General features: G+C 33.8%; 1 protein-coding gene across 19 annotated transcripts in view; it reads right to left on the bottom strand.

The window, feature by feature from the left end:
- Window positions 1-570: 570 nt before the first annotated feature.
- LOC148621058 (uncharacterized) overlaps window positions 571-18,593 on the bottom strand; it is a 32,829-nt gene continuing 14,806 nt past the window's right edge. For 5 of the 19 annotated variants that reach the window (XR_015921069.1, XR_015921071.1, XR_015921073.1 and 2 more), the window contains 3 exons: window positions 12,603-12,711; window positions 3,069-7,412; window positions 630-2,816 (listed from right to left, as the gene is read on the bottom strand). Coding sequence is in view for 6 of the 19 variants with exons in the window: in XM_088575075.1 (XP_088431201.1) it covers window positions 7,336-7,412; window positions 9,302-9,459; window positions 10,284-10,288 (240 nt within the window). In the remaining 13 variants the exon portion in view is untranslated. The other 14 variants (XR_015921077.1, XM_088575073.1, XR_015921076.1 and 11 more) reach the window with 13 other exon arrangements.

The following is an 18,593-nucleotide window of genomic DNA, read 5'->3' as shown; positions in this document are numbered from 1 at the left end:
GATAACGTATGAGTTGTGATATGAAAACTCCATACGCAGGTGCCGAAGTAATGTTGTCACAGATGAAAAGGAAGTTTACACAACACGATATAAAAATCATCGTGTTTGTCGTACAGTTTAGTTAAGTTTGTCAAGTAATAAGTGAAAATATGAGGCCGACTTCACTGTGTCTGTAGTATCTTTTATCTCAAGGTGTTTTTGGGGGGTAGATACGATGTATGCAAATCCCGAAACTATGATTGTTAAACAACAATAAATCATTTATATAGCGGAAACTGAGATCAAAGGATCTGGCTAAAGGATGTTCCTTCTTTGGATCAGATTAGCTATAAAGTGTGTGTGAAGAGTGAAGGAGTAGAACAGCGAGTAGAGGAGCACAATCTGGAAAAATGTGTTGTAGTTATAAAAATTCCGGCATTTTGAAAACATCATCAGTTTATTTGAAAGATGATTTTGAATATTTTTTTTACAAAGTATGAGGAATCTCTACCAAGTACCAAGTTTTGAATCGGAATTTTAACTGAGTATGGGAAATATAAGTATAAATAGTTTTAAAAATCATAGATTTTAATGTTATTATACTCTGATAATAATCTTGAATTGAGGGTTTTCAGATGATATTTCGAATTTTCCAGTTTCCGCATTGAATTAATAAAACTACTGGAGTAAGAGGTAATGGTATAGAGATCTTTTAGGGTCAAACACCTTGTTTTCAGGTTATGCTGGAACGAATATTTTAAAAATATCATAAAAGACCATGTCTGATAAATGTTACACCCTTGGATTGGATAGGAATGAACTATCTGCGATCTAAGCATCTCCTGAATGTGTTAATTGCAAACAAGAATACCGTTTTCCATGTAAGATATTTCAATGAAAATAATTTCAAGGGTTCAAAAGGTGGATTCTTCAACAAATTTAAAATCATAGGCAAGTCCCGATCGGGTACTAGTTTTCGAATGTGTGAACGTGAATTGAATACACCTTTGCCCAACTAGAATTTTATCAATGGCAGGTAATACTTGCGACAACATAGACCTATAGCCCGTAATAGTTATATACTTTAACCCCTAATTTAACAAATTTCCCAAGAAATTAGCGCATGGTTCTAGAGATGCATCATAGGGATCAATATCTCTCTCAGAACACCAACTACTGAATTTTCTAAATTTGGATGAGTAATCGTTTGAGTTCCTGATTTCCATGACTATGACAACAACTTTCTGGAAAATCTTCATGCTTGAAAGTTGTTGTGGATGTTGACAGCCATGCATTCATCTGAAACACCTGTGGATTTGGATGAACTATTTTGTTTTTCCCTTGTGTTAATATATTTTGACAGTTTTCTAGGAGGAGCAATCAGAAATTTTAGAATTTGAGGAAGCTATGCCTGACGTGGCCAATACGGAGATTTCAGTATTACTTGAAACTGTTACATGTGTTTCCGCTAGAATCTTGGTTCCATTGATTACTCTATCAGAACTCTCAGAATCAGCGACAATTATAGGTAAGTATATACTAACATGTTCTCCAACGGCACCGAGAGAGCATCGATTTCAAGTGCTTGTTGGTCTGCAATCTAAGAGCAAGCTTTCCGATTCTCTATAGTTGCTAATTATGTCTACTAGAGGTTGATCCCAGAGATGGAAAATTTGCTAATTCAATGACCACTCCGTGGACTTCACTTTGGTCGGACTAAATGAGTCAGCCAAAGTGTTCTTTACGCCTGCAACGTGAGCTGCTTTCATGCAAATATTTTTTTGAATTATTTTATTCCAAAACTCCAAACAAAGTGTGTTGAAAAAAATGAACAGGCTGTTCCTCACCCTGTCGATTTTAATACTGGCAAATCTTCGTGTTATCTGAGCTGATCAACACTGCTTTGTGTCCTATCTGAAGAAAGAAGTGTTTGACCGTTAATATCACCGCTACAAGTTCTAGATTGTTTATATGTCAAGACTTAATTTCCTCAGGCCAGAGGCATTGAACTACCTTCTTTCTTATGTGACCTCCCAAATCTGTCTTTGGCGCATCTGTGGTGATTATTACTGATGTCTGAAGATGAGTAATAGCACAACCCTTCATGACATTTGTTCTAGCCATCCTCCAAAACAGATGTGCATTCAGATCTGCTGTTCACGGTATTTTTTAATCCATTCTCATTTTTGACGGGGAAATCTAATGCAGTATATGAATTTGGATTGGTCTCATGAACAAACGACCGTTGGAAATTGGTTCAAGACATGATGCCATACCCCTAACACTCTTATGTATTGTTATGCTGTTACTCTTCCTTTCATGAGATCGATTATTTCCCTTTTCAGATTTGCTACTCTCTCTTGAGTTGGACAGATTTTTCTCAGATTTAGGCGAAAACGCACTACGTATGTTACGTCCCGAGTTAGTTCTAGACGAGATTTGCATACGTTTATTATGAAGCCTAGTTTAACAATGCAAAAAAATACCAGTTTTATATATTGTAAATTTCGATATGCTGTACACGTGTTTTCAAGGAGTAACCTCTCATCAGCAGCATTAAAATCAAACATGTAGGAAGATCATAATCAAAATATTAGTTGTATACAAGAAGTACTCAACCAAATCTATCGAAAGAGGAAGCCAAATCCATCACCGAGAGGTTCTACCATATCCAATGCAAGGAATGAAGCCTCGGTGTTTTACGTATTTTTAAATTTGGAATACTGCAAAATTTTATAAAATGTGATATTATTCGGGGTCAGACAAGTCTGACTGCTGGGTTGGTGAATACCCTCGGGGACCTCAGGTTCATCAGCAGTGATATCGACCCAGTGGTTCTGAAATGCAAAAAAAAACCAGTTTCATATATTGTAAATTTCTATATGCTGTACAATGAGAGATTTTTGTGACTTTCCATTAAGTGATCTTTGTCTGGACCTATTACAAGCCAATGGTCTAGATAAGCTGTCAAAAATATCCTTTTTTTTCTTAAATGGATTGCATTTACAGAAATCAGTTGTCGGACTGAAGCACAGGGCTTTGAATTGTTTTTTTCTGAAAAGATAACTTTAGAAATTTTCTGTGCTTACGGGAAATCGGCACATGAAAGTATGCGTCTCTTACATCCAGAGTTATCACCCAGTCTCCTTGTTTTACTAGGCCCAAGATCTTTGTCCATCTTGAAATGTAGCTTTCGAAGATAAAAGTTCAGGGATTTTAAATTTATCTCCAGTACTAAAAAGATTAATCAAAGGAACCAAGATTCCAGTGGAAATTAAAAGAATGTAATTCAGGGACAAAGGCCAGACATGGAAAACAGACAAACACAACAAAGAACACAAAGTAACTAAATAATACATACAAAGAAACAAAAGTAAATGAGCAACTCAGACTCCACTAAAAACTGGGAGAATGGACCAGGTGCACCGGTATGGTAAGCGTCCTCTGCATTTCTAGAAACACCCGCCGAGTTGCTCATAAAAGGTCAATTCCGGGGTAGACGAAAGATGAAAGGAAAAAAAAGAAAAAAAAATACCCATTTTTTTTTGTTTGTTTTGGTTTCTTTTATACCCATTGTTTTATTGTTTTCTTGACAGCTTTTCTTAGATGACGATGTTAAGGATGGGACTTTCTTTTATGAGCATTGTCTCAAAAGAAGGCATAAATTGTTTTTCTATTTCACTTTGTTAGGTTTTGACGTTGACTCCAACTTTTCACAAAACACACCTTTACCGACAAGAGGCAAATCCGATACATCCCTATTATCCACAAGCGTAAATAGAGAAGTGTCATTCATGGCAAGTTGTCGTCTTATAATTGAGTGAAAAGCATAAGTTCTGCGTAACTAGTCTAACCATAGCAAACATATCACGAATTTGTTAAATTGCTCTGTTTATCTGACAATCATTTTCGGACAATGGTTTAGTCAAAATTCCTAAACTCTGTTGAACCTACAATTGAGGTAAGATACCAACATACGCAGTTTGTTGACCATGAAACGCATTTTTTTCTCCACCATCTTTAAAAATGGTTGTGAAAAGAATGATTTACCTGTCTTGATAAAAGGAGGTTTTTACTGTAATTTTTCATCAGACAATGTTTAAGTAGTACTCCAGCTAAAAATAATGCAAAATGTGATTCATGGTTAGAAAGCCTGCATATTTTTATTTCTGATATTTTGTTTAAAACGTTATACTAAACAGAAATTAAAATGTGGTTTTTCATATGATCCCTGTTCATTAGGGATATAAATAATATAGAATGTACTGTATAATTCAAAATAAAGGGATATAACTCTTAAAATGACACTAAAATACAGCAGAAACCATTGTATTTCAAGGTGAATTATCTCATAAGAGCAAACAGATTGGAATGAATGATTATGCATTTCATCATATAGACCTATAAACGAACTTAATATAAATAAATAAAAATGTGTAGCCTTTTTTGGGGTGTATCACATTTTACAGACTTTGCATGATTCTTAGCTGGAGTACTGCTTAGTTATATCTTCAATAGACGGTACTTCTAAAAACGTCTTAGTGTCTTTGCCCACAGGAAAACTTTCCCCGTGTCTTCTGCAAAAACTGTAACTGAATTCGGTTTGTCCGTTCTCAAACTTTTTGAGAGAACCTGCTCACCAATAACAATTTCAGTCTTTTTATCCGACCTAGAATTGATAGCATCAACATCAAATAAGTCCAATAAGCATTTCCATTTTATTATCTGACATGATCACCAAATTCAATCCTCTCTTTATGACCTGGACGAAGTGAAATTTGGTCATCATCACTTTGATTGCATTTCCTGTCTAGAAAACATTTTTAAAACAATTTTGTTTCTAGAACTCTGAGGGGTCTTTGGACATTGTGTCCTTTCTTGTGGAGAAGACGTTCTTTGTGACTGTTTTTATACCAAACTAGACTTTGTCAATTTTATCTTATGCCCAAAACTGCTTTTAAATAGAGTGTTTTAATTTCTATATAAAGACCGAAGGGACGAGTCAATCGTAATACCAAAAAATATTTTCAACGATTTGACAATAATACTATCTATAACTATGTCCATTACGAATTAGCCTATTTAACGTAGCGGTTTTAATCAACTTATTGCATTTCATGCTATGTGAAGACTATTACTATATAAATAACGCATCACTAAGAGAGTGATAGAATGCTATGTAAAGACTATTACTATATAAATAACTCATCACTATATCAGATGGTGATATAGCAGGTTGTTATCCCCGAGAAAATAGTTTTCCCCCAGACGTAGCCGAGGACTTTAATGTATTTACAAGGGGTAAAAAACTTTCTTTCACCCTCTTAGCTATATGTTACTCATTTTGATATACTGAATGTACCATTGTCATTCATTTTCAAATTAAACCCTTAAAATCAATTTTGCATGTTTGTCTTTCGTCTTTATTTTCTTCAAAAAATATTGTTTAATTTTCTTTCAAGTTAGCATTTATTTGAAACGCACCTTTATGTGACCTTTATTCAATGTACCAGAGATGAAGTTTTTTCCTGCTCACAATCAGAAATGTGATCAAGATGTTTTTGTGTGAGTGTGTTTTTTCTTATTTATAGTTAATTAAATCCAGAAAACAGACATGTAAATGTCTTTACAAAGCAGAATAAAAACAAAATAAAATAGATACAAAAACACAAATGTCAAGAATTCAAAATTTAACAACGACAAAAAATCTAATTGAAACACTTACATTTTTTTACAGTTCCAACCTCAATCACTCTTTAATTTGACATACAATTATGAATGTCTATGTATAGATTCATAGTAGATTTGGAATCATAACAATACAAAATATAGGTCCTTGATCAATGTTATATCAGTTAATGATTTTAAATTTTCGCTTACTAGTTCCTTCAATTGCAGAGCTGACTAAGATTGAACTGTACCCAATATTTACCGGGTCCAGTTGAGCTCTTCGTGAGTGGGTAATAGACAAAAACAAAAAAAACAAAAACAAAAACAACAAACATTAAACATTAAACAACAAACAAAAAAAAAAAAAAAGGAATCGCCCTATGAGACATGTGAAAGAGCAGAATATTACCCTCATAGTAAACCAATCAAAATTCAGCAAATTGATATGAAGTATAAGAACATAAAATATATAGTGGGAGAAACTCGCACGTATTGATCGTTTACAAGTACATTTGTACTCCAGAATAAATTCCTTGTATCGGTTGAAAAACTTTAGGTTTACCGTTGTAAAAACACGCATGTTAAATCATACTTGTCCTGACATAAAGTTAAAAGATGTATCTATATAGTAAAATAGTTAAGTATTTCCCTGTTTAAGAATCAGGCAAACTGTGGGTAAGGTATAGCACATGACGAAAATAAACGCAGAGATTTGATTGCATTATCCAAGTATCGTTATCTCTCAATTTCCTGAAATTACCAACACATTATTTATGAAATGTTCCCTTTCAAGATATTGATAGGTCAAATTTAGTTGAAATGTACAATGGCAAAATGTCGGGAAAATTTTCCCACAATGTTTTTCCTTTAAGCAGTCAAAACATCTATGTCACAGATGCTTCAGGATGAATTCAAATAATTTTTCTGCTGTTTTTTTATTTGTATTGAATATTTTTAGACAAAAATAAACAAAACAAAACCAAAAAAAAACACCAAATGGAGGATAATAATTTGCCAACCATTGTCTGACTCTTACATAGAATGATTTTGAATATTGTTGTGGTTATCAACATTGGTGGCATTTTTTGCCTATATGGCTGTGAGTTGTTTAAAAATAATTTCTTCGGATTAAAGCTGTAATTATATTACGCGAAATCTCTCAGATAAGTTTTAGGGCAGTAAGTTATTATTTTAAGGTTGTAGTAATCATTAAAAAATATATGGCCTCTCCCACTAATTTGTCAACTAATTTTTGAGGTGCTAATCCTCGCAAAATTCTCGCAACGATGTTAGATTTATCGAATCGTTCCTCTTGTTTGCATTGTCGGTACACCAATTCTATGCTCCAAGTATTCGATTGAGATTTAAGCAAAACAGATTATTATTGTGGTGCTACCAACTAGTTTTATAAATTCAATTATAAATACCGAAACGTCAAAAATTTAGAGACATAAAAATTCAAGTACAAGACTTAAACGTGAAAACAGGAACAAAAACAGACGATATACAAACATCAAATAAGATAAAAAAAAAAGCAAAACAGCAGAAATGGCATTATGTGGTCCGGAAGGGTAAGAATGGTTATTACATTTACATTTATCAGTTTGTCGACAAAAACGTGTTCTCTTCATTTTCTTTTTCTTTTAGAAATGTTGTGTTTCTCATATTTTTGTTCTGTTCAATCGTCTAACACATGTACATGTAAATGGTAACCACGGCGATAGCTAAGATGATCAACATCTGTGCATCAAGTCTAATGGCACCTGAAATCAAATTTGTAAAATAACACTTTATAAAAGAAGGTTTTGTCTGAACGTGATTTCGAAATTAAAGACACGGAGGACCTAAAACGCGAACTTCGGAAGGCCTGGAATAAGATCAGTGTAACATACCTGCAGAGCCTATACGGAACATTGCCGAAACGTTGCCGACAAGTGTTAATGTCTAAAGGATTTATTACAAAATATTGAAGTTTTATGTCATAAATAAAGGTATGATTTTTAATTTTTATTGTGACGTTTGTTGTTTACAATAACGCCATCTTGAAAAAAAGTTGACAAACTTTTGGCACCTGAGTGTACATTGTAGTATATAGTACTAAGATATGTAAATTAAAAACAAAAATAGTAATTTGGTCTGACAAAGGGTAGAAACAAAATAAATAATGTGAATTATCAACAATTATCCTACAAAGGTATAGAAAATTAATGATTGATCCCTGCTACCAAGAATTTTCAATTACAAAATCCATACAATACAATAAGTTCAGCTTATATCAATTCGTGAATTCTGCAGGTAATGATACATATAATTGCTTTTGCAGGCCAATTTGAGGCTGACATGCCTTCTTCACACCAAGAAACTACTTATGACACAAAAAAAAGTACTGAAATACATCTTTTATAGTATTGTTATAAAAATCGAGCGATCATTCACATATATCGGAAATAGTTTTTAAATGCATTCGAAAACATACACTTTCTTTATGTTTTCTAAGAGTAATCAAGGGAACCAAGATTCTAGCGCAAATCAAAAGAATGTAATCCAGAGACAAAGACAAGACATGCAAAACAGATAGACATAACAAAGAACACAAAATAACCAAAATAATACATACATACGGATTCCACTAAATACTGGCAAATGGACCAGGTGCACCAGCAGAGTAAGCATTTTTTAATAGAAAAAAAAAACAAAAAAAAAAAAAACAGCCGAGATGCTCATAAAAAGTGAAGTCCGGGGTCGACGAAAGAGGAAAGGAAAACTATGTCACATTGAACAGATCATTTTAATAGTGCATATGGATACAGGTAAAGAACGATAGAGAACAGACTGAAGGGATAAGCCAGTTATATTTCTCAATAAACAATTTTCATTAATCTATGAATCAATTGCACTTTTCAATGAAGTGAAACTCATCGTGTGCAGTTACTTTGACACATACACAGTCGTATTCTATTATTACTCGCATTTACTATTATTCCCTTCATTTAGTGACCTGCAAGAGTTGTAAAGCACTTTAAGACTTACAAAAAATTTTTAACTTCTTTTCATGGATTTACTTCTAGGCGACATGAAAGAAAAAAATCTTGTCAGTATTTGCACCAGGAAAATATTTGATTTGGCCACTTTACAGCCCCATTTTACTAATTGGTTCCGCCCATAATCCCCAAATTCAATTCAGTCCTCCTTTTGAGATACGAAACCTGGTAGTTATTATTTCATAAAGATTCATACACTAAATATATTCAAGTTGTGTGGACACCAGGAAAATATTTGTTTTTGGCCAAAATACACCCTTTTGCCTTATTGCTTCAACCCAAACCCCAAAATTCAGTTCAGACTTCCTCTTGAGTTATGAAACCTACTGGTATAGTTTCACACACTTATACTTAAGTTGTGCATACACCAGAAAAAAATGTTTGTTGCTTTTCTATCCCTGATCCCTATATTGTTCATGTCATAACACCTCAATGGCCTATCATCTGAAAACCTATCAATACAAGCTTTCAGAGAAAAGATAAAACAAAAGAGCGTCATCTATTCTCTAATGCTAAATGGTAAGCTTTTATCCCGCTCAAAGTTGTAAACAAAAAGGTAACTATTACAAGTCAATACAAATCTAAAGATTGTCCATTAATAAAGTAGTCACAAGCCTGGTCGTTACCGGCACCAGTACCGGTACCATTACCACCACCTCCACATTTGGTACCGTAGGAAGCTTCCATCAGTTCTATCATTGCCCAAGTCATATCATCCTTACAGGTTTCTCTCAGTGGTGACAGACAAGTTTGAAATTGAGAATAGGTTCTTAAAAATAAATAAAAAATAAATCCGCAAAAAAGTTTCATATAGTTAATCGAATTTTAGAAAATTGTTAAGAACAAAAATCTTAACAGGAACAATAGTTAACTTAAAGGCATTTCTGGGATATGGAAATAAAAATGATCTATCATGTGGCTTGCATAAATTGCAGGGAAGCCTTTGTTAGACTCTTACAGAAATTAATGTATATATTTAAGTACCGTTCCGTGTAACAATCAAGCAATGAGTGGCACATCATTTTTCTCAATTTGGTCATTTTTGCCTCAAATATATTCAAATACATCTAGAAAACAACTGAAAAGCTATTTAAATTTATCCTGAAGCATTGGTGACGTAGATATTTTTTGACTGCTTATATAAGGAAAGGGTTCGGGAAAATTTCCCGGCCATTTTTCCATAGTGCATTTCAACTAAATTTAAACAATACCTTAAAAAGGCTAACTTTACAAACACTTTGACGGTGATTTTTTGAAGTTATGAGGTATAAATACTTGGATAATGCAATAAAATCTCTGTGTATTTTTACTTCATGTGCCATACTTTATACACATTTTGCCTGATTCTTAAACGGAGAAGTTCTTAAGTATTTTAAAACCCTCTTCAAGCAAATAAATGGGTTACAGAACCACTCTGCAACCATAAATAATTTATAGCATCAGACCACTGTTGTATACTGTAGCTTATAGTAGCAGGTCACTTGGTACACTATAACTCAATATAATAGCTTATGATATCATGTCACTGGGCTAAACTGTAACTAAACACAGCTTATAATATCAGGTCACTGGGCATACTGCAACTCAATATACCTCATATCATGTCACTGGGCCATACTGCAAATAAACACAGCTTATACAATCAGGTCACTGGGCATACTGCAACTATTAGAGATTTGAAGCACTTATCTACATTTAAAACTGATGACTTTGCTCTAAGTACCATCTTCTAAGGACCTGTCACGAGTAATAAGTAACTACATGCAAAAATATGGAAAGCAATGAATAACTTTTACATGTAATTTAAAAAAAACACTGAATTGCACATGGCATTGAATAACTTTAAAGAAAGTAATTATTTACAGCTACATGTAATTACATGTACAATTACATTTTAATCACCCTAGGTCTGACATCCTCTCTTAATACCAACATTTCCCACATTGACGATATGGAGGCTTGTAGATAAATATGGGATCCTCGTGAGGTCAAAGTTCCACTTACTGCTTGTCTAATTACTTTGCTCATAATGGTTTAAAAATTTTAATGGAGACAAGTATCCATCAATAAATGGCACAGCTATGGATACCAAAATGGCTTCATCTTTTGCTAACACTTTCATAGGAAAAATTGAAAAGGACTACTTGGATTATCTATAGAAAATCTCTGTCCTGGTACAGGTTTATTGACGACGTGCACATGAAGTGGACCCATGACGAAATAGAACTAAACAATTTTATCACACGTGCCAACAATCAACATCATTCTATTCTATTAAGTTCATTTATGAAACATCTACTACTACTACCAGCACACTCCTCGATACTTCTAGCACCTTATCAGAGGATGAGCTGTTCACAGGTATATACCCACAACTAACAGACACATCAATACCTTATGCCCAAGAGCTGTCATTCGCCTCATCACCTAACTAAGACTATGCCATTTAGTCAAGCTCTTAGGCCAAATCGCATTTTTTTTCAAATGAAGGATCTTTAAAAAAAAGAACGTCTAGGTCAGCTAAAGAACAATTTAAGAAGAAGGGGATATTAATACAACACTATCAAAGACGGGTTAAAAGAGAAAGAGTAATCAAGGGAACCAAGGTTATAGCGGTAATCAAAAGAATGTAATCCAGGGACAAAGACCAGACATGGAAAACAGACATGCACAGCAAAGAACACGAGCATGCCATAGAACAACGCAAAGATAAAGTGTAAGAGAACTCCTTGTGTCTTAATATACCACCCTTGCTCTGAAAACATCGTCTCATACGTGGCCTCAAATATGTTGGCGAAACAAAACAACCTTTTCGCAAGCGTTTGAACGGATACAGGAGCGACTTAACAAACAAGTCTTTGCTTCCTGTGAGTCAACATTTCAGATTACCAAACCACAACCTCGATGATTTCAACAAAATACGAATCCCAATACATCCTCACGGAATCAATATACAATATTAAGTTCTTCCTGCTTTTTTAATAGGTACTTTTTATCGCAGTGTTTGTAAATATTTTAAGTTATATAGTTTTACGCAAATTCGAGGCCAGCTCAAAACTTGTATATCTATAACACAATGTCACTGTCGATAAAATCACTTGATTAGGTAATGTATTGTGTTGGAATTTTTTTATTCCGACGCAGTCGGTATAGTTTTGCTTTTTACCCTTTGACCTCAAATGCGCTCTTCCATGGAAACGCAAGTCACCTGATCGCAATTCTGTTTCCCGATTGGCCAAATACTGATAACTTAGTGGCGTTCGAAAAAACTGCATCAAAAAAAAAAAAAAAATTGCGTGCCATGTGTTATTTCATGAATGAAATGTAGAAAATTATGAGTAAAAGAAAAGCATTCATTGCGTCGGCTATCTTTATTTAAAGATAGTACTTGTTATCTATAAAATAGCAATTTTTGCGATATAGTTCGTTCGTTTTGCTTATGAGTATTATGTTTCGTTTCGTTTCGAAGTTCGTTAATTTAAAATTGTGAGTACTTTACAGTTGTATACAGGTAGTTACATGTAATCAGTTTAGATTTGGATTTTTTTTCAATAAAATCACTTGATTAGGTAGTGAATTCCGTTCACAGACTAATCATTTTCCTACACACTCAGTTTCTTCAAGGCACTGAAGAAGGTCATTAGTTTTCATTATTTTTTTGTGTTTTCTTTTATATGCCAATATTTAACAGCCTGCAAATTAAAGTATAATGAATTGCTTAAATTTATAAAGTGCATCATAATATGGGAATATCATGACAATTTATATAAAGATTAAGAAAATGCTTATTTCTTAATCTTTTTAGCCACTCAACCCTTAACAGCAATGGTCATCTCAACAAAAATTCAATCCAAACGTTTGCAAAACTATTCTTATTAACAGTAACTCATACATAGGAATAAGTATACTCACCCACACAAAGCTTGAAAATCAGGCGTTTTATCCTCGCCTGGCAGAACTATTGGAGTAAGTATTTCCACTCATTCAGAAAGAGCCAGCATGTCACAGGCTCCATACACCACTAAAAAGGAAAACAAAGACACACTGTTAAATTTAGTGTAAGCTTTAGTAAGAATCAGGCAAAGTGGGAAAAATCGGATCCACGTAGGGTCTGTGGGTCTGTAAGTTGGTCAGAGCCGCTAGCTAGACGCTCCGAGTTCTTCGGTCAGGTATCCCGGAGGCTGGGCTTCGCTAAAAACAACTTTATGCAGAGGGTTAAATGCAAGTTCCTTTAAAACTGAGTCTGCAAATTATACAATCTTTCATAGATGATAGTCTTTCATATGATATCATTTTTCTGATTCTCAAGAAGAAAAGGGCAGCAACTGGAATGATGGTTTAAGTTTGGTACGGTCTTAATAAAAACAGGCAAAGGGGGGGGGGGCAGGGTGACTCATCAGATTCGAAGATAAACTATGAAACTGATCAAATACATTTGTTAGGTTCAGAAAATAAACCTCCCTTGGCATGTTCATATTTTTAATCTGCTATATATCATGAAATATTTGTAGAGTAAATTTTTGGCGGGAAATTTCCCCTTAATTTTCTGTGTTAGAATGTAACCAATTTTGTGTGTTTATATCTCCAGTGGGTAACTTTTCATTTGGACTTTTATTTTCAAATACAGTTTCTATGAGGCCTACTAAAGGATATCCAATCAAATAATATCTGGGGAAAAATGCACGAATCATTAATCATGAGCTTCTGCCTGGTTTTAAGGATGTTCGCTGGTCATGTTCTGCAATCTTTGTCAGATTTTCGGACCCCTCTTGTTTTATCCATAATATTTTATGCCCAATGACGCCACTTTTCTTCTAACAATTCATTAAACACACCTTAAAATGTCATTTGGTAAGTTTTCATGTTCTTCCGAGTTTTTGATAGATGAAACTACGACAAAACATATGAGAAATCTAGAGAAATCATTTTCCCGCCAAAATTGTAAATGCTTATATCTCAAAAACGAGCACAATGACTCTTATATTTTTTCCTAAATTTGTTCTAGCAAGAAAGGTCCTAAAAGATTATACAAGCATTTAGAATCCTTGTTCTTTCCTTAAACTGAACAGCGGACATCCTTAAGGCAGAACTGCACTTAAATGCACGTCTGCCTTTTGATCAAATACGGGATTTACATGTACATAAAACAAATCAGGCAACATTTACTTCTGTTACTTGTTGGCAACTAATATAAGAGTAATCAAGGGAACCATGGTTGTAGCGGTAATCAAAAGAATGTAATCCAAGGACAAAGACCAGACATGGAAAACAAACATACACAACAAAGAACATAAAGTAACTAAAACCATACACACAAAGCAACAAAAGCAAATGAGCAACTCGGACTCCCCTAAAACCCTGGAAGCATGGACCAGATGCACCGGTCCTCTGCTTTTAGTATAATTTTTAGTCGAAATAACAGTGCAACATATGAAGACAAACTTGTTATTTTAGATAGGACAAATATAATTGATATAATTATATTAACTATATTCATATTAACTGATAATCTATAATAATCAAAGAGTTTAAGGAATATTTGCTAATTTTTTAGATAGAACTATAACAATTTGGGTACTACACAAAACATCATTGGAAGGAAATTTTAAGCCTGCTTATAAATAACAGGGGCGGATCCAGACACTTTGAAAAGGAGTGTTGCCATAAGAGATGTTTGCTGACAAAGTCAGATTTATATTGTGATATAAAAGAATTCCTGGATTTCAAAACTTCAAATAAAAGTTTACTAAACTTGACCATAAAACAATTCATACAAAGATATAAAAATGCAGGTGCTTTGCCTCTCCCTTCCCCTTATTCATGAGCAATAAGGACATATACCCAAAAACTATTCGCATCCTTTCTTTTTTTGGATAGAATATTGTGATAAAATACATTAACTATAATTACTTTGGTTATCGCAAGAAAACCAAATGTCGACAGAAGACAACGATACAAGTGACTATGCCATACCAATAGGGTTTGTAAGTCTCGTTCTAGTTTCACTTTCCTTACCAAAATTTTCTGTGTAGAACGTATTGAAATCCGAAGACCGAAACGCTGCATTACAATACAAAATTTTCTCCTTATCTATTTCCTTAAAACTAATATCAAGTAGAAATACATATTCTTTGTTTTAAATCAGACGAGTATATTTACACATGAAGATGTTATACTTTAAATTCTGAACTAAACGGTCTGTAAATGACCAAGTTTTCATTCATTATTAGAATCACTTTGAAATCATGCACTGGTTCCCAGTCGGATGTCTAATTTTGTTTCTTCAGCACTTCACTATATTAGTACAAGTTGGTTACAGGAAATGTGTCACCCGTATCTGCACTCGTAATATAACACAACATAGCATTAACTACACGTTGCATGATACAGGTAACACATTTTGGGGTGCACACTTGCGTCTTCTGAAATGTATTAACGAATTCTTCTGATGTAACGTATTTGGTGGAGGCATGACTTTGACACAGCACTGGCTTGTTTCACCATCATAAGAGTTTGTCAAAGTAAACGCCTAAATTCTTCACGCAATTGGTACTACTAATTTGTATCCTCCAAAACGAAAACTTCAAGACGAGGAGTCTAAACGTGTTGCGAAAATTATCAACTCAGTCTCAGTTTCGACATTGTCTCATTAAATGTTTTCATTTTAGAGGACTTTGCTCTATATGTTAAATCTATAACAAAGCATTATTGTAACAATGAATTTTTAAGAACAAGTAAAATATTAATACCTAATAACAACATTATAACAATACATAAGAAAATATGATATCTATAAGCTGAATTGTAATATTGAACATTGTTGAGATTTTCCCCTTTAGATTATATGCTCATGAAGACAAGGGGTCAATTGTTTTTTTGAAGTCTATTAAGGCAATTGGGAAAATATACTTACAGTACTTAAAAACAGTGAGTAGTTTAATCCGGAGTAATGTCCTTATCTCAAATTATGTCAAATGTTATAAATGATACCATAGTACCATAATGAGTCATGATTATAACAGCTAAATAGATGGTGTCAAAATATTTCGCCATGATGAGCCAAAATACTAGCTGTTGCTGAATCTAAATTACACGATTGCGTATCATAGAATATTAATGACAAATCGGAGAATCTTTAAAATGACATTTACTCCAAACAATTTGTCGTTACATATTATTATTTTACATTGGCAATTTCCTTACTGAGAATTACTGTTTGATGATAATAGCAATAACATGTCTCAATTAATTATAAATAAGTTTGTAAATAACCCACAAAATAATAAAATATGTAGATTTAAATGCTAAAAAATTTGCATACCAATTTATCATTATCAAATTAATCTTTTTACAAAATATTTATCGGATAATGCATTGATATCATAAAATACAAAAATACACGTCATAATTTTGGCATGATACTATGTAACTGCACACGTTTTTCAATGAGTAACTTCTTATCAGAGCATCTGAACTAAATACTAAGGAAGTACAAGATTTAAATATTACCTTTATACTAGATTTTCTTAAAACCAAAACCAATGAAATAGGAACGGAAGCCATACCCAACACCGACAAGTACAACTAGAAGAAAAAGAACGGATATGGCGAAACGTAACAAATGCACCAGCATATAACCTAAATACAAAATAGTAAATACTTTCAGAGATCACTAAAAGGTCTTCAATAAGTGCACACCTTTAAGTAAGGTCTGGAAGGGGCCCGGACAACAAGTAATAAAATCCAAGGTAACTCTTCAAATTCAAACCAAAAAGTAATATAACGATATAAAGACACAATTAATGACCAACATCTCCTGACTGTGGACAGGCTCATGCAATCTGGGGTAAAACTAGATTTATATGGCCTCAACCGCCCCCTTAAATGTAAGATCAAAAAATGAACTGAAACAACAAACACTCCAACGGGGTAATTCTGTGTTGGTTCATGAGCATTACCATCATCACTGCTCTCGTTTTCTGTTTCCAAGTCAGAGTTATCTTCACTGAGCTCAAAGTCGCTCTCAGCATCGGAATAGTCGCTCATTTTTGCCAAATTTGCAAATTTGCAAATGACGTAATCGTGACGTCATTGCAATATTCCAAGATTTTTTGCAGTTTTAAAAGTATTTTACTTTTTTTTAATTATTGCCATTTTCGGTCCTTACCTTAAACGTCAGAAATTTTAGGTTTTCAAAATATACATGACCAGGTAACGTTAGGACTACAACAAATATTTTTTAAGCTAAAACTACTCCTCCCCCCTTTTGTGCTTCGAACCAACAACCCACATGAGTAGCACTGTAATCGCGGAATCATGTTTAAACTTATCATTATATTATTCATAAATAATGATTAGTTTTGACTACGCGCTAGGCGGATATACGCCTTCTCATGTGTTACATGATTATGGTGTGGTGACATTAAGAGCGTGTTTGATTACTAAAGAAAATCCGGATTCGGATTTGGAATTTGGATTCAGGAATCCATCATTTGTAAGCAAACGGCTATTCCGGATCTGATTATAAACATGAATAAATTGTGAAATAAAGAATGAAAATTATTATTTTAATGCATAATATTTACTATTTTGGAAGAAACTGATAAAATGCTGTTTAAAGCAATATTTTGAACAAGGAGAGAAGACAGCCTTGCATTTTTTGTCGTGTTAAGGATTCAAGATTTCTGGAAAATCCGGATTCGGGTTCGCGTAAAAAGCATAATAAAGTGCTAATCCAGATTCTGCTTTTTGTGATCAAACATGGCATAAGTACAATATATTAAATGTGAAAGCAATGTTGATAAGTTCATCATGTCCGTCCATTAATGCACAAAGTTTGACCCCGCGCTGGACGAATTTCGTTTTGTATAACAAATTAGATCGCTACTTAAAGAACGCACTCAGTTACTGAAAGCTAGCTCAGAGCATATACAGGGTTATGTTGCTACAAGATTGAAGTCATCACTACGGAAGTTTTATGGTCGCCATCATCAGCTTGTGGATCGTTATGGTGTATCATCGTGTCATAGTTTTCCTTTCCTCGTTCGTCTACACCGTACTTTACTTTTTATGAGCAACTCGGCGGGTGTTTCTAGAAAAGCAGAGGACGCTTACCCTACCGGTGCACCTGGTCTATGCTCCCAGTTTTTAGTGGAGTCTGAGTTTCTCATTTGCTTTTGTTACTTTGCATGTATTATTTTAGTTACTTATATTTCTATGTTATGTATGTCTATTTTTCATTTTTGGTCTTTGTCCGTGGATTACATTCTTTTGATTTCCGCTAGAACCTTGGTTCCCTTTATTACTCTATCAAAACTACCAGCATTAGAAATAATCGGTCACAATAATTTCAGTGGGCTTGGTTTGGAGTTGTAATGTCAAAGAGTAATAATGGGAATTAAGATTCTAGCGGAAATCAAAAGAATGTAATCCAGGGACAAAGACATGACATGAAAAACAGACAAACACAGCAAAGTACACAAAGTAACTAAAATAATACATACAAAGTAACAAAAGCAAATGAGCGACTCGAACTCCATTAAAAATCGGGAGCATGTCAAGTACTGCAAGATTCGATGTAGTGCAATACTAAAGAAAATACATAGGTTTTAGGCTAGGGTGCAATTAGGTGTCGAATACTGAAGTATAAAGTTCAAAATCTTGTAGCAAGGCTTTAATGTGGAATACATAGTCAAATATGAAAAACAGCTATACTAATCACTGTCTAGTCCCGAAAAGTGGGATATAGTATATAAATAGAGTCATGTAGGTCGATGTCACTTAGTTACTCACCGATGAATATAGAAACAATATGATATACGATCAGAAGCTATCCAGATTGGAAGTTAAATACTATATCAAATTAACGCAAAACATAAAATGGACACAGAATTACTGACGAAT

The sequence above is a fragment of the Perna viridis genome, chromosome 3 (genome assembly GCF_037379345.1).
Source record: "Perna viridis isolate PV_CMFRI_1.1 ecotype Kerala chromosome 3, ASM3737934v1, whole genome shotgun sequence".
Lineage (NCBI taxonomy): Eukaryota > Metazoa > Mollusca > Bivalvia > Mytilida > Mytilidae > Perna > Perna viridis.
Note: the sequence above shows the minus strand (reverse complement) of the source record. Positions and strands in the feature narration are given on the sequence as shown.